Source organism: Daphnia pulex, chromosome 11 (assembly GCF_021134715.1).
Source record: "Daphnia pulex isolate KAP4 chromosome 11, ASM2113471v1".
Lineage (NCBI taxonomy): Eukaryota > Metazoa > Arthropoda > Branchiopoda > Diplostraca > Daphniidae > Daphnia > Daphnia pulex.
In genome coordinates, this window is record NC_060027.1 from 851,944 (window position 1) to 871,760 (window position 19,817).

The 19,817-nt window shown below is 41.5% G+C and overlaps 2 protein-coding genes and 1 long non-coding RNA gene across 8 annotated transcripts; 2 read left to right on the top strand and 1 right to left on the bottom strand.

Annotated features, from left to right (window-relative positions):
• The first annotated feature begins 5,149 nt into the window (after positions 1 to 5,149).
• Positions 5,150 to 7,764, top strand: LOC124207347 (cytochrome P450 18a1-like). The gene is made up of 6 exons (XM_046604751.1): positions 5,150 to 5,537; positions 5,614 to 5,735; positions 5,806 to 6,072; positions 6,148 to 6,575; positions 6,660 to 6,996; positions 7,095 to 7,764. The coding sequence occupies exons 1-6, from the start codon at positions 5,150 to 5,152 to the stop codon at positions 7,182 to 7,184; spliced, it is 1,632 nt and encodes a 543-aa protein (XP_046460707.1). The 3' UTR covers positions 7,185 to 7,764.
• A 619-nt stretch (positions 7,765 to 8,383) lies between these two features.
• Positions 8,384 to 13,823, bottom strand: LOC124207348 (cytochrome P450 306a1-like). Of its 6 annotated transcripts, none has more exons than XR_006879901.1 (10): positions 13,482 to 13,823; positions 13,327 to 13,413; positions 12,825 to 13,223; positions 12,605 to 12,747; positions 12,292 to 12,503; positions 12,082 to 12,197; positions 11,822 to 12,012; positions 9,538 to 9,705; positions 8,732 to 9,341; positions 8,384 to 8,655 (listed from the first exon to the last, which is right to left on the bottom strand). XR_006879901.1 is itself a non-coding variant. In XM_046604752.1 (9 exons), exons 3-9 carry the CDS (start codon positions 13,198 to 13,200, stop codon positions 8,946 to 8,948), a joined length of 1,602 nt encoding a protein of 533 aa, XP_046460708.1. In that variant the 5' UTR covers positions 13,201 to 13,223; positions 13,327 to 13,413; positions 13,482 to 13,823; the 3' UTR covers positions 8,384 to 8,945. The 6 variants fall into 6 exon arrangements, 4 of the variants coding, with proteins under 4 accessions (XP_046460708.1, XP_046460711.1, XP_046460709.1 ...); XR_006879902.1 differs by having other exon boundaries at positions 8,384 to 8,666; XM_046604752.1 differs by having other exon boundaries at positions 8,384 to 9,341.
• Positions 13,824 to 18,658: 4,835 nt separating this feature from the next.
• Positions 18,659 to 19,798, top strand: LOC124207350. The gene is made up of 4 exons (XR_006879903.1): positions 18,659 to 18,714; positions 18,878 to 18,975; positions 19,184 to 19,424; positions 19,709 to 19,798. It is a non-coding gene; the product is annotated as an uncharacterized LOC124207350 (long non-coding RNA).
• The last annotated feature ends 19 nt before the right edge of the window (positions 19,799 to 19,817 follow it).

Here is a 19,817-nt window from a genome sequence, read left to right on the forward strand (position 1 = left end):
TTCGCAAACAAGTTTGTTCTCGATGGCTACTATTATCTTATCAGTCTATAGATATAGCCCTAATAATAATTCCCTTTAGCCTACAAGGTCGCTTTAACGTGAACATAACTTGTCATCAGTCCAAGTCTATATAGCTACATTGTCAATCAGTGTATAGCCTAAATCAGGTCACCTTTATATTCAATGAAATTTTCTTACTTCCTTTTTTAAAACAGATTTCCCATTGAATTGTACTAGTAGTTTCTCTCCGGGAAATGAATTATAACAATAAAAGGTCAAGATCGCAGCAGCTGTGTGCTGATGCAATATAAAAGCAGCAGCAGCACCACACCTTTCTCTTTAATATGAGTATGTATATCCGGATAAAATACTAGGTAGCTAATAATCATCATGTACACACATTTTCTAGCTCCTGCTGCCTCACGCTATTTATAAGGGGTTATAGCTAGATTATATTGAGGCCAAGCATGTCTAGCAATAATATATAAGATACAATGTCCTTTTCTACTATAGTATATCTTTTTCTATATATCTTCTTCTTCTATTCGGTGTAACTATTTTTCACAGGTAAGATTTTTTTCTTTTTCTGAGGGGGGAAACAAGAGGGGGGTGAACCCATCATAACACGCGGATATATAGACCATCTGCGTCTCTCTATAGTCTCTTATAAGAGGTCATCTGAGGTCACCCACACGCGCTAGCAGGATCAAAAAAAAAAAATAAAAGATTTCTGATATTTTATTGATTCCTTTATTGTATACTGCTGCTGCGAGTGAAACGAAATAAAAATTTTTAATACGAAACCGGATGATTGTTATGACGGGGGCGGAATAGAATAGTACTACTACGATAGCATTATTTATCCAAAAGGAAGAAGAAAAGAGAGAAAAATATTTATTTCTAAAAGGTAAAGATATATATCCTAAATAGGACACAGCAGCTAGTGCTGTGTAGAAATGAAGGGGGGCAATTGACCTGCTGCTGCTGCTGCTGGAACAGCAGAGACGACCGTGGAGCCATGGGCTCAAGTTCAATGGGTCGCTGAGAAAAGAATAAGAAAACTTGATTTTGTGGTGGTGGTGGTGTTTTCTCCTCTCTATATCCGTTATATATATCCTTATTTGGGGAATATGTAGACCATCAGCAGGAGCAGAGGGGGTTTATATATCCAGCATTTTTCTTTTTAAAAAAAAAAATCGCTTTTGAAATTGGATGTCGATGGCTATAGGCGGTCAAGAGATTTCACTTTCATTTGATCCTGAGAGCTTCTGGTCAATGGCCTTTATATACTTTTCCAACGTTTTTCCAAAGTCATTTCGCGGTTATATATGTGATTCATTTCTATGTATTTGTACCATTGGGTCGAAAAATTGCCAAGGCGGGAAATTTGAAATTCGATTGTGTAATCAGTTGATGATTTATACAAATGAGTTGCGGTTAGACACATAATATAGATTATCAAATGTATGATGCTCTTGGCTATATTACATTCTACATAGCCTCTCATCTCCTTTCTTCCCCTTGGATGTTATATCCCATGCTTAGATTCTGTGCTACCATTGAAGAATATATAAGGAAAACATCCCTCATTCTCTCGTCTCTTTTGTTGTGTAGATTGTACACAATTCAGGGCTTTGCTGATGTCTATCCTCTCTCCCCAGCCCACGTCTATAGGGAAGGAGAAGATATATAGAGGAAAGGCCTACCTATATAGCCCAGCTAGCCTATATATTGACTGTGTTAAAGGCTCGACTCGCTCATCATTCAGACTAGGTCAAAACAGGCCGTTCACCTTTGGCCTACTCTCCTACCTGTGTCTCGTATATATATACGCGGAGAGGCTCTTTTTTGTTATTGTTATACTTGCCTGTTATACGCACGTATACATATGTATATATAGATATATAGATTCCGCATTGGAGAGGTATGGCCTATAATACACCCGCGCAGTTTATATTCCTATAAATATAGAAATAGGAGAAGAATAAACAAAACAAAAATAATGTTGGGCTGGTTTTGTTGGGCATTGAATTTGTTTTGTGACGTCAGACTGTGTAGAATAGGCCGTTTTTTTATGACGCAGAAGAAAGTTTATAGACTTGATCGAGAAAGTTGATGCTGCAGTCTCACCCATAGAAATCTAAAACTATGTATATTAACTATATACATGTAGACACGAGAGTTTGTTGACTAAATAAGGCCCGGGATGACGCAGTTTGAGGCCTATACAAAACACACACGAGCCAGATAGTTGCGTAATCGACTATATACGTTCTTGTATATCTAAAGATATATACAAGAGGATCGAAATAAACCCCATAGAAGACTAGAGGTTTGATGCTGGTTTCGGCTGGTTTTGACGTCATTCTTTCTCCTTTTAGGGTTTGTGACATTCAAATATTTAGATTCGAATAGAAAAAAGAGAGAGAGAAAGAAATGAAATAGAAAAAGAGAAAACATTTATAACCGTAGAGACTTTCCCCTATACGCCGCTGCTGGCCATCGGCCCATAATGTCCGAACGCAGACACTGTCTGTTCCAAGATATCGATATAATACCGAAATGTTTAGCTGAGACTTTCAGACGGAATAAATTCCAATGCGCAGACTGCTGCTGATCGAATTCGACCAAAGTCACGTGGATTCCTTCGTGAACAGAACAATACCACCTCTATATATAGGCGTGTGTGTGTGGCTATTTGGAATCTATACAAACAAAGAAAGTGTAGGTCAGCACAGCCAATTGAAGTGTGTATAATACAAGGTATAATAGCCTATTATATACGTGAACGGCATTATTTAATAATAGAATTTGAATTAAAAAGGAGATGAGGGGTCGTCGTAGAATGTGCCCAGTGACCCATATAACTATAAATAACATTTGGTTTGATTTTATTATACCTCTAGAAGTGATTCGTCATCTCCCACACGTGTCGAAAATCAACTTGGTCAACACTTCCGCGCTAAATTTGAATTAATTCGTGCGCACATTTGAACATTTTCTTTCGAAATATCTTTCATATCACGCGGGAAAAACAAAAAACAAATGTAGCGCATCAGTGTCAACTGCCCCCGATGTCTGTATAATAGTAAAACGTTCGTAGTAAAAAAAATCAAACGCGCGTGAACTTTGTTTCCTCGTGCATAAATTGACGATAAACGTTTCATGTTTTTTTCTCTCGTTCCAATCGGAATCGAATTGGGCCCATATATAGGGAGGATATCCTCTATCATATTATTGAATATTTTATTTAAAAATATTTTTTTTTTTCAAATTGAGCGCGTGACGATGTACTATCGCCTTTTGAACTTGGCGCGCAGTTTAAAAATGGGCGACCGTTTGTCATCTTCACGTGCCGATCGATCAATGAACTTGGACTCTTTTTTCATCTTGTCGTTTTATTATTGTTATGTAATAATTCTGTGTTTCTCCGAATTGACATTTTGTTTCTTCCATGTAATCCCACCGCGCCACGCGCGCCTTAGAATGATTTTTTGGAAGAAAAATACAATTATTTTCTTGAGCTCATTATTAGAATTGGTGTGTCCGGCCACGCGCCGTTTTTTTCTGTAGGGGAAAACATTTTGAAATCTGCCCTGCACGCGCCGTTTTTTTCTTACCCAGTCACTTTGGCCTATTATTAATTAAATGATACGAAAAAATAATTATTCCTATCGGGCCGAATATATAGGATAAAAAGATCAATTCGTCATATTACCAAGATTTGCATATCAATTGGGTCGGTCGACTCGAATTTCCATGTTGTAGGGTGTATAATAATGTATGGTAAAATGCTGTATGTTTTCTATAAAGTGATTTAAAAAATAAATAAATCAAAATATAATTTTAAAAATTTTCAAATGTTGTTATTTGTTTAGCGATTTCATTTTTAGAATGAATGCTGGTGGTGCACATGTTGTTTGTCGGGAAAGAAGAGCCGACAGCAGAGCATCATCATCAGCAGATTTGTTATTACATTTTAAAAAGGATCTCGTTCTTTGATTGGGACCTCCAAATTGAGGTTTACATTGACGTCATTAAATAATATCGTGCGTCAAATCTCCTCTCTCCGGCTGTCATCATCAGCGTTAAATCCCATTCAAAATCCATTCGAATTTCAATTAAATCATTCATTGGGAATTCCCTTTTGTTTATTAACAAATTCATTTTCATCCGGCGGAATAAATAATTCGGTTCGGGTCAAAGTCCCACCAACCACAAAAATGTGTTTAATTTAATTTAAAACAAATAAATAAACACCCATTTAAATTTCAAAAAAATATGATTTGTTATGACGATTGAATTCAGACCGATACTGTAAAAAAAAATGTCAAGAATAAATTAGCATATATAATTCATATGTGTGTGTCTGACTAGGAAAAAATGTGACCTCACATGGTCAGTCATGGGAGGACACTGGGAGTCTGTCGGCCGCTGCAACCGAGTGGAGAGACGAAACAAAAATTTCGAATAAGGTCCGAATCGAGAAGGGGCGGAGTCTGCGGCTTGACTGATGGGGTGGGACGGGGGAGGCGGAGTCCTCTGATAGGTCGGATCAAGGGTCTCCACCACCTCACCGAAGCGGAGCGCAGTCTGGTGGTCGTCACCTCCCTCCTCCCGTCCCTTTTAAAAAAAAAACTAAAAAACTAAAACAAAAATAAAAATATATAATGAGAAGAAAAATATACAAAAAGAAAAAAAGAGTTTCTCCCCACACCCACCCACCCACCTTCTTTTGCCTCCTCCCACATGGGGAGGGGTGGGAGGGGTCCCCGTCCGTATAAAAAGAGCCGCTCGTCGAGTAGACGAGTCCGATTTAAGTTTGCGCTTCAACCGTAGCTTGACCACACTCGAAACTCGTTCCTCCTCCCCCCAACCACATTTCTACTACCAAAAACTTGAACAAAAAAAAAACAAATTTGAATATTTTTACATTTTCAAACGTTTGTTTGTTTTTAAATCCTCCAATTGCCAAGAAAAAATTATTTCAATTAAATTGTTTTGACCCTGCTGGTTGTTTTTGCGCGCTCAATTTGAAACCAAAAAATTCTAATTTGATCGCCCAGTTCAATGTGCTAAAACCCCCCGACAAATTCAACTGGAATTTTGAATTTTTGAAACCAAAACTTTAAAGAAGAAGAAGAAGAAAATGATCGTGTGGAGTTTGGGACGATTGGCCACCTGGATGCTTCATTTGATTGTGGACACGTCGTGCAGCGAGTCGCTGTGGACGACGCTCTTCTTCATTTTCGTCGCCTGGATCGCCTCCTACTTGTGGCGGTGGTGGCGGACGTCCCGCAACCTCCCGCCGGGACCCCTGGGCTACCCCATCTTCGGCTACCTGCCGCGCATCAAACGCGATTTTCACGAGGAACTGACGGCCCTCAGTCGCCAGTACGGCAGCGTCTTTAGTGTCAAATTGGGATCGGAGCTCATCGTCGTCCTCAGCGATCACAAGATCATCCGTGAAGCGTTCAGGCGTGAGGAATTCGCCTGCCGGCCCGACAACGATTTCATGAAACTCCTCGACGGATACGGTAATTTAAAACGAATTTTTTTTCCAGCTTCATTTGTGAATTCCAATCTTTAACTGGGCCGATTTAATTAATTCAGGAATTATCAACACGGAGGGCAAAATGTGGAAGGAGCAGCGCCGGTTCCTGCACGAACGTCTGCGCCATTTCGGCATGAAGCACATGGGCGACGGCCGTGAGAAGATGGAAGCCAGAATTATGGTAAATGAATTAACTTTTACTCTAAAAATGGGTCCAGGGTGTTGAATGTTTTGTTTCAATTAAATTAAAGAATGAAGTGCTGGAACTGGTTGGTGATTTGGCGACCAAGAAATCTGATCCGGTCGATTTGGGCTCGTACCTTTCGTCTTCCGTCTCCAACGTCATCTGCTCACTGCTCATGTCCGTCCGCTTCCGTCCGGACGACCCCAAATTCATCCGCTTCACCAGCCTCATTGACGACGGATTCAAATTGTTCACCGTCACAGCTGCCGCCGGATTCATTCCCATTCTCAAATTGCTGCCCGGCTTCAACTACGCCTTCAACAAAATCCAGCAGGTAGATTAATTTTCGACCGAATTTTCAAATTTTAATTTTGGCGCCAAAATTTTAAATTTCAAAATTTTTCTAAAGAATTTGAAGGAAATCAGCGGCTTTTACCAATCGATCGTGGACGAGCACAAGAAATCATTCGACCCCAACAACATCCGCGACATCATCGACGGCTACATCCTGGAAATCCAAAACGCCAAGGAGGAAGGGCGCAGCGAGAAATTGTTCAACGGCAAGAACGGCGACCGGCAGATGCAGCAAATCATCGGCGACATGTTCAGCGCCGGCACCGAGACGGTCAAAACGACGCTGCAGTGGGCCACCGTTTTCGCCCTGAGGGAGCCGCACATGCAGGCCCGTGTCCAGGAGGAACTGGACCGCGTTGTCGGACGCGGGCGGATGCCGTCCCTGGACGACTTGCCCAATTTGCCCTACACCGAGGCCTTCATGCTGGAAGTGATGCGACGGGCAACGGCCGTTCCCCTGGGCACCACACACTCAACGTCCAGGTACATTTTTTCGCTTTTTTTCCCGCTCGAATTTTTCAAAATTTTTCTAACTGGAATCCAATTTTAATTTAATTCGCTAAACAGAACGACGACGTTGAATGGCTACACGATCCCGAAAGGCACCCAGGTGATCCCGCTGATCCACGCCGTGCACATGTCGCCATCGCTGTGGAAGGATCCGGAAGTGTTCAACCCTGAGCGGTTCCTGAGCGCCGACGGGACCAAAGTCGTCAAACCCGATTACTTTATCCCGTTCGGCGTCGGTCGGCGGGTGTGTCTGGGCGACGTCCTGGCCAAAGCCGAGCTCTTCCTCTTCTTCTCCACCATCCTGCACACGTTCAAGTTGACGCTGCCGCAAGGGGCCACCATGCCTGACTTGAGGGGACAGGCCGGCGTCACCGTTTCTCCGCAATCTTTCCAGGTAAAAAATTCTATTCCCTGGACAACTTTTTCACTCAATTCAAAATTCCCGTTGTTTTCCCGCCTCTCTAACCGATCCCGTTTTATTTTTAAAAAAAGGTTTGCGCCGAAGGTCGTGACATTGAGAAAGTGGACGAATCGACCCGAGAAACGACGGAAATTCTTCTGAGCTGTCCAGTAGCCCAGTAAAAAAAAAAAAAAAAAAAAAATTAAATTTGTGTCTTTTGAATTTTTATTACCCGGCAAAAATATTTTAAAATGTTGTACATATGTTTCTGTGTCTTTTTTGATGTTATGCTATTCGCTGTGATTGTGTCTTGATGAAATATTCAAAAATTGAAAAAAAAAAAATTACCCGCCATTATTCCCCCCCCCCCTGAAAATTTGTAAATACGTCACATCATCATCGGATCTCTCTCTCTCTGATTTTTAAATAATTCCACAATAAAAAACAACAAAAATCCGATTTGTAATTTGTTCACCATTTTTTGTGTACGTGTGTCTCCTCCAGTCGCAGAGAATCGCAACGATCGACCACCTCCCAAAAGTCCCGTCTCTCGTTACACGTTCTCTCCACCCCACCCCCTCACTCCCGTAATTTTGTGTAATTTGTATTTTTCACTTGTGTGTTGGAATTGTTTTTGTCTCGATTCGCTCCTCTGTGCTAAAAAAAAACGTCTGTGCGTGTTTGTTGTGTCAAACGAAAAAAGTTTTTTTTCCTGTTGTTGTTTTGTTGTTTGTACATACAAGGAACACAATTATTACCATATCTCTTGTTGGCTTTTTATTTTTTCCGTCTTCGGCGCCCAAGTCCGTTGGCGTTTTGATATCCGACCTGCAGAAAAAGTTGGACGATTATTTTTTTCACTCGCATTTTAAAAAGGTGGAACTTTTGAATTTCGCGCCAGTTTCACTAACTGAAATTCTGGCGCCAATTTCAAAACTGACAAACGTTTGGATTGTTTCGTAGCAACTTTCCGACGTGATTTATTTTTTTGTGCTTTGGTCAGCACCGTCCCCAGTTACCTTGGAGTTTGATCCATCAACCCATAGTGGCAATTAAAAATTTAAAAATTAAATTAAAATTTTCGGGAAGAAAGTCCTTGGGAATCACTTGGAACAAATCGAATGCAGCCGTCGTTGCAACTGTTCAAGGCGACAAACAAATTGTTTTGCGCATTGCATCTTTGCATTCGATCTGTAGAGTAGAGCCAATTAATTTTAAATGGGGGGGCCAAGGGGAAACTCAAATTCAAAAGCTCCGAAAAAAATAATAATCAAAACCGACAGTTCAAAAAGGGCAAAGTGTTTAAACTTTTGCGTGAGTCAAGAGCTCAACTACTGCGTTTCTCTTTCGGATGATTAAGAAAATGAGATAAACTAATAAAGTAATTCGATCACTGTATACACTTTCCACAAACAAATCATCGCACAAGTTGAACAACCGACCTCGTCCGAATAGAAACGCTAGAAAAACCAAATCAAAAATCAAAATTCATCCCAATCGAAAAAAAACCAAAAACCAAAACCAAAACCAAATTTCTATTATATTTGAACAATTTCTATTTGATTAAATTACATCAACTGGGATGGGATCAAATTGTTTACCTGGCCGGGAAGAAGGATCGAACCACACTGATGGTCTCCTATATTACCTGACCTAACCCAAATCTTTTCGAATGAAACAATCAAATAATAAAATAATAAAACGCGGAAACTCGAAATTGGCAACTTACCGCGGCGACGCCCATAATCTGACAACCTTGGAATTTAATTTCGACCAAAGAAAATCAAAAAACTGGTCCCGATACCAAGGCAAATATGGAGAACCACACACACACTGACCACGCACACACACACTCACGTTGGTTGTCTCAGTGTTTATTTTCCCTCCTTCTCAACACTAACAAACAGACACACACACAGAATTATTTTAAAATTCCGGAGGGCTTAGCGCGGATGGAGGGCCACTGGAAACGGATGAGGTACGAGTGTGAACCCGTAGTCGGGCGGCGGGAAATTATTTGCGGAATACTCGGCGAATTGCGGCGGGAAGGAGAGCCGGAAATGTTGGAGCAGAGTCACGGTGAATAGGAAAATCAAAGTCCGTCCGAGATCGTCGCCGATGCACATCCGCCGTCCGCTCTGGAACGGCAAGAAATGATCCGGTTTCTCGACTCGCCATTTTTCTTCTTCTTCCTCCTCCTCTTCTTGGCGGGCAACGAGGAAACGCTCCGGACGGAACTGTAAAGGTTCCGGCCACAAGGTCGGATCGAGATTCATGGCCCACCAGACGGGCACGACCATGGCCCCTTTAGGGATCCGGTAACCGGCCAATTCGCAATCCTTTCAGTATAATCCAACAGGAAAAAAGATAAAAACAAATTCTTCAACATTTTTCAACCAACACACAAAAATGTTTGCCCAGCAAAACTTTTGGTCGGAGGCTGGAAACAATTTTGAATCCGGCGGCGGCGGGAAAATCCAATTTCACATTTTTAAAAAATTCAGCACTAAGAAATGAAATTTAAAATTTTTTTACATCTAATGTTCCGTGCGGGACTCCCAGCGGGAGGATGGTCTTGATGCGCTGGACCTCGCAGATGGTGGCCTCCGTCCACGGCATCCGCTGGGCATCTGTGGCGTAGCACGGAATTCTTCCTTGATCCAATTGTCCGACGACTCGCTCGATTTCCTCGTGAATTCGCTCCTATATATATAACATCATACAAAACCCGGAAAATCAAAAGAACCGATTTTTAATTTATGCGCTGCGTTCATTTGACATCGCAAGGGGGTTGGAACGAAAAATTCAAAGTGGGCGTCTACCACCACCCAAAACGACCCAAAAATAATGCGCAATCCAAATCAGCCCAACCTTGGGAAATTGTTTTAAATGAACAAAGAAAAGAAACTGGTTCACTCGGTGAACGACAAATTTTTTTGCTTTTTCCCGAATAGAAAAGAAATTGCATCAGAGAGAGAGAGAAAACTTGATTGAGCGGACGCGCGCGGGAATATCGCCGCCGGCGTCAAACCCCCCCCAAAAAATCAAATAGAAAAAAGAAGAAAAAAACACACGTGGCTATTTTTGGTATACATACATGGCGTATAGGAACAATTTAGTTAAAATAAATGAAAATTCTCCAATCGTTCAATCACGACCGGTGCCGGGCCCCTTTTTCTTGGAAAAATAAACGTTCGCTAAATAATCATCAGACCCCTGGGAATTTATTTGGCTGTTGGCTTCTAGAAATTTCCGTTTTGATATTTTGTTTCTTTCCAAGGCGATTCCCCGAGTGCGATGACCGGGCGCGGACGGGCAAAAATCCGTCCAGCATCTCATCACAGAGGCGATCATAGCAAGGACGATGGAGCCAAGAGGTCGTGTCGGCCAGCCAGCCACCGCCGTCCATCACCTTTGACTCGATTGGCCGGATCACAACCATAGATTTAATTAGCTGAACGTAATTTTTTTGTCGATTGGGTTGAACACATTTCCCCCCTTAAATTTTATTTGTTTTGTTTTTTCTCGCTCGCCTGGACTCGCCTGGACCTTGGCGGATGATCATTTCCGACCCGGTGTGTGTGTGTGTGCATGGCGAAATAGCCCTGAAACAGTGCAATGATCTCTCTCTTCTCTCTTCTTCCTCCTTTTTTTTATTTTATTTCTCCGGGGACCAAAGTTCGTGCAACTTTTTTGACAAGACAAACAGCAGCAGCACATCTCCCCAAGGTTTCCGTTTCTTTTCCATCAAAAGAAGAAGAAGAAGTTAAGGAGGCAATGGACTCTCTTCTCCTTTTGGATTCCCTCCTTCTACGTAACAACTCCGCGCGCTGGATGGTGGCAATTGCACAGAAATCGGATAGAACTTTCCATGTGGCCTCGACCATTTTTTAATTTTATTTTGTTTGAAATTCCCGGTGCCCAAACTCCTCCTCTCAAAAATCAAGGCCGCCAAAAAGGGAAATTTCATTTTGAAAAAAAAAGGCGCCAAAAATTTTAGTCGTGAGTCGACGAGCCCTTTTTAAATTTCGGGGTCTATACTATACACACAAGACCCAGGACGTCCTTGCCTACGGCCATTACAAACACACAGAGAGGCCCATAGAGAGAGAGAGAGAAAAACATTCCATCCGCCGGGACCGAATGTCCATTAAACTGCGCAGGTTTTAAAATAATTCAAAATCAAAAGGGGCGAACGAACGGCCTTCGTTGATTACACACACCGAAGGTCTTTGAATCGCAGACGAGTCCCGAAAAATCAATCGACTTGGACATGACGACATCCTCCCGAATGCGGTTCAAATGAAAAAAATAATGACGTCCCGGCAAGTCAAAGTTGGTTCATAGATGCGCACACAACCGCACGTGAAAGAGTAGACGGACGACCAAGGACGGCCATTTTTCTTCTTTGACTGGGATGTGAGATTGGCGAATCAAATAAAAATGAAAAAATAAAAATAAAAATAAAAATAAAATGGGCGAACAGAGTCAACGACATTTCCACAACCACCACCCAACTAAAGCAAAAAGCTTATCGAGAAGAGAGCCGGGCAAAAATAATCAAATTATAACGAAGAAGCTCATTAGCAAACTGTTCAAAAAGAATCGCCCGGTTAAGTCGTCGTCGTCGTTCAATCAACTCTTCTGACTAGAGCTGCTGATTTAGCCACAAAGTATTTTTTTGGGTTGATAATATAAATTAACCGGACACACGTATTTTTATTTTCTTCTCTCTCTCTCTCTGTGCTGGCCAGCACACCCAGCCAAAGTGTCGGTCATTCAACCGCCCATTTGTGTGTGTGTGTTTTAATATACTGACTTGCACGTCCGGGTAGAGGATCAAGTAGAGGACGATCCACTTGATGGTCGTCAATGCCGTGTCCGTCCCCGCACCAAACATGTCGGCCAGCACGTGGTGCAGCTGGACAGTGGTGAAGGTTTCGGTCGGGATTCCGGCTGATTGACGACGTTCCATTTCTATTAGGTAGGCCTCGACGACGCTGGTGTAATCTGTTAAATCATTAAATCATGAAATAAGAGACTGGGCAAGGACGGACAAAAAGCAAAGCCAAAGACGACCTTGATTGGCGGAGAGATTGAGCTGGCGCTGGTCGATTATCTCCTGGTAGTGGCGGTGAGTCTCGGCTTGGCCGTCAAGGATGAACGACATGATTTTCCGATAGCTGGGCAAGAACCTTCGCCCGTCCACCAGCACACAAAACAAAAAATTCAAATGAACCGCTAGAAAGTGAAAAATAAAAATGTGTGAATTGCTGTTGGTGGGGAAACCTGAGAACGGGCAGGAAATTGATGGGCCCGGCGACGGCCACCTGTTTGACGCCTTCGTCCAGCAGGTGCTGGAGCCAAATCCAGGTCGGATCGTCGGCCGCGTACGTCCGCCCGAAAACGACGCCGTTGATGATGTTGCCGATGCAGTGACGCAATCCCGGCACCAAATCGACGCCACCGACGCCACCGTCCGTCATCTGACACTCCAGTCCCTGGACAGTTTCGTGGAATTGAGGCCCGGAATTTTTTGAGATTCAATTTATTTTTAAAAGTCAAAGAAGTAAAAGAAGAAGACGGGCAAGAGAATATTTACGTGGACAAATTCCAGGACGCCGGCCATGACACGGGACTCCATGACAGAGGCGCCTTGACGTCCGGCCATGCCCAGTTGTTTCATGACGTTCATGACGAAGCGACGGTGCTCCCGCCACGACTCGCCTTCGGCGCAAATCAATCCTGCAATTGAATTAAAATTTGATTTTTAGTTAATTCATTTAGGAATAATTGATTATGTAATTGAATTTAGCCCAAACCGTGGCCTTTCATGATGCCGTGGGTGAGATAGAGCGGAGCCCGGCCGGAGAAAACGGGCCGGCTAAAAGCCTGGCGGACGAGTTGAGGATCGCTGATGAAAACGGCCAACATGTCGCCCAGTTTGAGCGAGTAAATGCGGCCGTAGCGGCGACTCAGCCCGGCAAAGGTCTCGTAAGGCGCCCGGCTGTCGATCCAAGGCAAGTAGCCGAGCAAAGGCAAACCGGACGGTCCCGGCGGCAGCTGCAGCAGTTGACTGCGTTGTTGTGAGTTGAAGCGTAACCATAGCAACGCTAATAATCCTAGCAGAAGACTCGACAGGCTTAGCCAGGCCCAAACGCCGACAGAACGGGCTTCTTCTTCCAATACTCCTTCCATATTCTCTCTCACCTGTTTTTTGACTAAAATCAATCAAATTAAATTAAAAATTAGAAATGGAATAATGTTCACGATGATTAACCGTTAAAAAACAAATGTATAAACAATTCGATCGAATTTATTTACCTGAAATTGTTTTTACCTGGCGAAAATGAAACGTCACCAATGTCCTCTGCCCAGTCGTCTGTTCGACCTTGCAACTGTTTTATAAATCTGCTCAAATGTCAAAAAAATAATGAAGTGAAATTGGTTTGGCTTTTCGAACCGACCAGTAACTATACCCGTATACCGTCCAGTGTGTTTTTGTCCAGAAGCTTCCAACGTGATTAAACAGGTGTGATTCGACTCGGTTTGGTTTGTTATTTTCGTCTCTATTTTCTATTTGGTTTTGGCCTGTCCTGTTTCGAGGGTGGGTCTCACACAGGGCCAGCAAGCTCTACACGAACTGGGTAACTGGGCAAACTAACGCTAACGGATCGAGACCTTGAAACAGAGAAAAAAAAGGGCCAGCAGCAGACTTGTACCACCAGTAGTGCCAGTCAAATCAAAACACGACACATTTCCCTTTTGTTTTTTTTCCTTCTTTTTATTTTATTTTTTGACGTGGGTTTTTCGCCCACGGGCACTAGACGACTCATCCGCCATCTTCACTCCAAATCCGAACCATTTTAGATTTTTCACCGGATAAAAAAACAAAATTCAATTTGAAAAAATTTGGTTTTTAATTTTTTGAATTTTACCGCTCGCTACAGTTTGAATTTTAAATCAATATCAAATAAACATCAATAAATTGTTTGATTGTGTCAGCAGTAAAAATTTCCGTTTGTGCTGAGCTGGGCGCGCTCAATTGATGAACGCGGTTGAATAAAAAAATGTTGACCGTGAACCTTTTTAGATATTCATAGTCGAATGGGAAAGTCGCGTTACATAAGGAAGTCGGATGGCGGAATCAAAAATGTATGGGGCCACATTCATTCGCGGTGGCGGCAGCGGCGAACACGAGATACCCCGACATTTTTGTCTTTTTATTTTGATCTTTTGAGCGCTCCTGCTGGTACCGCGCCCGGGGTGTCAGGGTCGTGAGTCACACCGGAACTGGTCAAATGAATTTATTTTTGAAACAAATGTGTCCATAAATCTCCACCGGGGTGAGAAAATTTTTATCCTCTTCCATCGTGTCAATAAAAAAAGAAATCCGAAAACGTCTAGGATAACACAAACATCCGCTCTCTCATCTCATCTCATCCAACCCATAGACGCGTGATAATTTGGATTATCTCCCGGGAAAAAAAATACCCAAAAAAACCGAACGAGTTTTCCAGAAATTTCGCACGCTGGAGAGCTAAAATTATACATGGGAAATTTGAATTGCGCTTCACGCACGTTACGAGAATACTCAAATTGGAATTAAAAATGTCGTCAAACCGCTCACAGTGGCGCAATTGGATTCAAGAAATTTCTTTGGCTCAAACGAAATTTGAAATCAATTCCGTGTCGCCATGGCCAACAGCAAAACACGCACCATGTGTATACGTGATATGGCTGGCTGGAAATTCGATCGGTTTCCGTTTTTTTAAAATTATATGATGAGAAACTTTCCGCGCCAGTCTATTGGCAAGGTCATTTACACGCTTTAACGTGAACTCGTACGGAGGTTATTGAATTGATTTTGATTTTTCTAATCGCAAATAACGTCTTCTATTAATTTAATGCGGTTTCCCATTTCCAATCTGATTGGATCGAATTAGTAAATTACAATTTCTGTTTTTGATTTAACCGAAAAATTCGCATCGAATTAAAATTCAACTTCAGGGTCGTTTTCCATATAAAATAGCCGATCATTTGGATGAAATTAACTCTAGACGGATGTCGCAATTGCGCAATGGTCGACATATGGTGTAGTGCTGTACACGTCGCAAAGTGCATTCGCCATTTTATCTGCGTGTGTAACTTTGTACAGATGCCATTTGAATATTGGCAAATGTACAGTCCACCTTTGGCCGCGGCATTCAGGATGCGCTGGACACTTACCCGGACCCCCAAAAAACAAATTATCATTAGCCAATGGACGTGTTATCTCGTCTATAGAATCGCTTCTTTTTCCTCCCGATTGATTCGCCATTTTACCCCGGCAAGTCCTTAATTGGATTAGACGACGTGTGTGCGGATGCGGTTCGATGGACGACGCCAAGTGCAGCGAACTCACGCCAATGTCCATCACTGGGCATTTTTTATTAGAGATGCAATTATACAGTTGTGTGTATAGAGTGGCTTCAAGGTTGTATTAGACATGACACATCCGTTTCCAATTCGTCGTTCGTCGCAATCTGAACGCGGGAAAAAACGAAAGTGTTGTGACCATTTCGGGCCGTTCCGGTGATGAAATTCTTTCCAGAGTTGATGAATAAGAAAAAAAAAGGTGATGATGCAATAACTGGAAAAAACCGGTGAATACCTCCCGCGTGAACACACACGCGGGATAATTATTATATTTCTTTTCGGGAGATGATGCAAGTCATCCAGACTTGCAGAAGAAGAAGAAGAAGAAATTCATAGAAAATGACAGCGGAATGTCAAGGTCGGGCTCTTCCTTCGGCCGCCACAGTGCTGGGCCACATTGCAGCGTGAAAATTGGCCAATTGTGCAATTATTTCATTTTCCCGCGTTCAATTTAAACGTTTTTTCACGTTTTTTTTTTACCCTTGAAATATTTTTTTTTATTTTAAACGAAAAATGAAAACATTTTCGTGTGGCGTCATTTCATTGAAGGGCCGGCGGGTCTTCGGGAGCGTCCCGCCGGTACCTACTACACACGGCGTCAAGGACGTTGTAGTATTATATAGTAGTAGCCGAAGAAGAAGAAGGCCGTTAACAATAATAGCAATAATAATAATATTACTACATTACTACATTTGCAGCTGTTGTTGTTGTTGTTGTTGATGATGAACGCGGCCAACGTGAAAAAGAAAAGTGAAGGTAGTCCCGCGGGACCGATACTGCGCACATCTTCCAACGCAAAAAACAAAAAAACAAAACAAATTGAAACAAAATATGAACACAACCCAACAAAAATGACGACCTTGAATAATTTTACAAACCAAAACCTGAACTGCGGAGAATAATAAAACAAATGGAATAACAACATTTTGAAATTTTCTTATTTTGAAAAAGCCTGGCGGGAATTTTGGAATTATTGAAGACTGACTCATCCATTCATTCACCAGCACAACAGCGTATAGAGTCAAAGGTTATTACGTACAATGGATATATTATAATTTATAAATATGTGCGTAGCCTTTTTTCTTTTTTACAACAACAACAACACGCACATGGAATTGTGGAAAGTGAAAGGCGAAAAAAAAATATGACGCAATATATAGTCCCAACATCAAAATACGCAGAGAGCGGAATTCCGGAGCCGGTTATTATTATTATTATTATTCTATTCTAAACCATTTTCGTGTATATCTATTAATTCGTTTCGACTTGATTATAATTTAATCAAAGAAGGAAATATCTAACTGGTCTGCTGGTGTTTGTTTTCATCCCGAGATAGAAATCGACACGTGGCTGTTTTGATTCGATTGGCGTGCTGTGTGTGTGACGGTCACCTAGATTTAAACGACCGGCTGGTGATGATCCTTTTTGTTTTCTTCTACACCTTATGTCGCTAAATGGCAACGAGAATAACTGGTTCTGCTGCTGCTGGTTCTCTTATTCTCCCCTTCACGTGTTGTCAACACCTGAAGCACGTGTTCTAACCATCCGGAAGTGAATTCCAATGGCGATTGAAGTTATACCAAATATTTCACGGTCAAATGGAAACTTCTGGAAACCCAACGGATGGCCAAATCTTGGCCATATATCATTTTGGGTATATTTTTAACCAAAAAACGACATTTTCAAACGGGTTTTTATTTTATTTTTTAACATTTAATGGGATGGAAATTAGCTTTTGAAACATGTGACCGGCGTGTCACGCGGACTGTAGTAGTACACACACGCCGTCGTCGTCGTCCGGATTGAATAACATCACGTGGGAAATGTACGCGCGCCGGTCTCCCGATTTGAATTTTCAATGTCAAATCAACTCGCCCCAAAAATGTTTGTGCTGCGCGTGTCTGTTTCGCCTTCCTGTTTTTATTTCAATCACATCACATCCAGCCCGATTGATGTCGTGGTGGAACATTTTGCGAACCTTCTTTGCCGTTGCCCAATGTCAAACGATCGTACAAGGTGCGGAGTTTCGGGCGACGCCTTTTATTTTCCAACCAACGCGCAAAAATTGGCGTTTTTGAATTAACGACGCGCGACGTTTGGCGAATTTGAATTCCGCGTTTACCTGCTGCTGCCGAGATGTTTCAAGGTTCTCACTTTCTTCTTCATGCAAATTTATATCTCTCTCTCTCTAAATAATAGATAGATTGGCTTATCTTTAAAACAATAGTGATAGTATAGTGTAGACTCTGGCGAAAAAGTAAATGGTAAATAGACCCTCATCGCATGTCCTTGATATAAAGGACGGTCCAACCTTTATTTATCCGCATCGATTTTATTGTCCTCTAACTGCGCTTCAAAGTTTATTTCAATTGTTTTATTTCTTGACGAGTTTTATTGTATTTATATGTATTTAGATTTTTAAATGTTGGATTATTCAATTTAGCTCGGGGGATTTTCCGCAACAAAACGAATCGCAATAGTCCAAGCCAACGATTATTATTGCGCCACATGACGCAATCACGATGCAATAATTAAATGAGTTGAGATAAAAATCTTTATTTAAATAAATACTTAATTAGAGTTAAACTACGTTTAAACGTGAAATCAATTTGTAAATCTTTTCTCATTATATATACGTTGTAATATCATTTCGCCACATGGCCATAAATGTCATTAATTCATTCTTGGATTAGATGTATATTTCTTCCCGACGATATACCCGGTAGAAATGACGTGATTTTCAAGGTTTTCTGTCGATTGACAAATTATAGCCGGTTGGTACAAGATTTTCTTCCTTTTGCCGCCAGTCGGTTGTTATTTGAATAGCAAATAATATATGCACAACGAAAAATAAAGCGGAGGGTTGGACGGATATCTCCGGCGCAATACGAGTCACGTGGATGGCGGATTCCACGTGAACGTGAAAATGAGAAACGCCCAACGTCTTCCTGGAACGTTTAGCAAAACAACGTGACGCTCGTGCAAAAGTCGGCAACAAAAACAGTTCCCATCACGTGGATCGATATTTCATACCTTCTCCAATAAAAAATGACTTTCAAATTTCAATTCCACTTTCAATTTCATGTACCTAATAGTTAATCTAATTTAACTTCGTATCATATTATCAATATCATGGGGTCGATTTGTAGTAATTACTATCGATTTCTAAAGAATAATGGCTAATTAGAATAAATTAGTGTCGTCTGCTTCGAAATAAATTCACCAAAAATGTGGTTGTCGTGTCGTGGCTCGCGATAAAATCGCTTAATACACACTCCATACTGTATATAGCAGGTAAATAAAACCAAGAATTTGATTATGGGAGATTAATTAGATGTTTTTCCAAATGTGGGAAATGTTCGTTCCTGACTAACATTTACACATATGCATACGCCTTTGCCCTCTGTGAAAGCATGGCAGATTGTTTTTCCTATCTAACATTTTCCTTTGTGCACAGATTTGAGGCCTGAGTGAGCAATCCTAACCACAAGATATGCAATTAGTCTAGTGATGGACTTGTCATCAGCAACAATTTCAGTCTCATCAACGCTTTGGGTAATCATTTTCTTACTTTGATTAATGTGTTACCTGATAGATAATTTACTGTTGCATGACTAGCATCAATGCAGTGCATTACATTTACCCCTTACATTCTTTTATTAACAATTAGAGTTTACCCACCGTCTCTTTTTCAACTTTTCCTTAACTTGTTGTTTCATCTGTAAGCTTTTTTCGTAACCCAAATTTTTGATTTTTGATTTAGATAAACAGCATCCAGTTCCGTTATCACCGATGTCGATCAAGATATGGATCTCTTCTTTACCTTTCTTTAAATGTCCAAGTGTATGCCCATGTGAGTGTGGGTGTATTCACGAGGACTCCCCTTTTTCCCTATCCCACCTGTGGTGGATTCAATTAACTCTTCTGATTTCTGATGGATCACGGGTGGACTGACGGAAGCACTTGTGGATGGATGTCTGGCCCTATTTCACCCAGCCATAAGGGTATGAAAAATCTATCTCTATTCTTGCTTTTTTATTGACTATTTAGTGCCATTGATTGGAAATCGTTACTTAACACGTGATACAATTATTTCTGAGCTAGACGGTTGACTAGAACTTTTTTCATCTTTTTTCGCCGTTTTTGTTGACTCAGTTCAAAGGGTTTTTTGCCATTTGAAACAAATAGTTCAATAAACAATTCGTTTCTGACTAGCAATAATCATGCTAGCCCACTGTTGATGCATGGGAGTTTGTTTGCACCTTCTAACCTAGTTCCCTTTTTGCAGATTTGAGCAGATTGCAGCCATCATAACCACAAGATATGCAACAAGTCTTTACTTGTGCTGGACCTAATCATCACCAACAATCCCCTAATCGAATGGGTAACGATTTCAG

Excerpts from the sequence above, each read along its gene's own strand:
- LOC124207347 (XM_046604751.1), top strand. The coding sequence starts at position 5,150 with ATGATCGTGTGGAGTTTGGGACGATTGGCCACCTGGATGCTTCATTTG. Across the intron at positions 5,538-5,613 it reads GAAACTCCTCGACGGATACG|GAATTATCAACACGGAGGGC; the intron begins GTAATTTAAAAC and ends TAATTAATTCAG. Across the intron at positions 6,997-7,094 it reads TTTCTCCGCAATCTTTCCAG|GTTTGCGCCGAAGGTCGTGA; the intron begins GTAAAAAATTCT and ends TTTTAAAAAAAG.
- LOC124207348 (XM_046604752.1), bottom strand. The coding sequence starts at position 13,200 with ATGGAAGGAGTATTGGAAGAAGAAGCCCGTTCTGTCGGCGTTTGGGCC. Across the intron at positions 12,504-12,604 it reads GCGTCCTGGAATTTGTCCAC|GGACTGGAGTGTCAGATGAC; the intron begins GTAAATATTCTC and ends GAAACTGTCCAG. Across the intron at positions 12,013-12,081 it reads CAATCTCTCCGCCAATCAAG|ATTACACCAGCGTCGTCGAG; the intron begins GTCGTCTTTGGC and ends ATGATTTAACAG.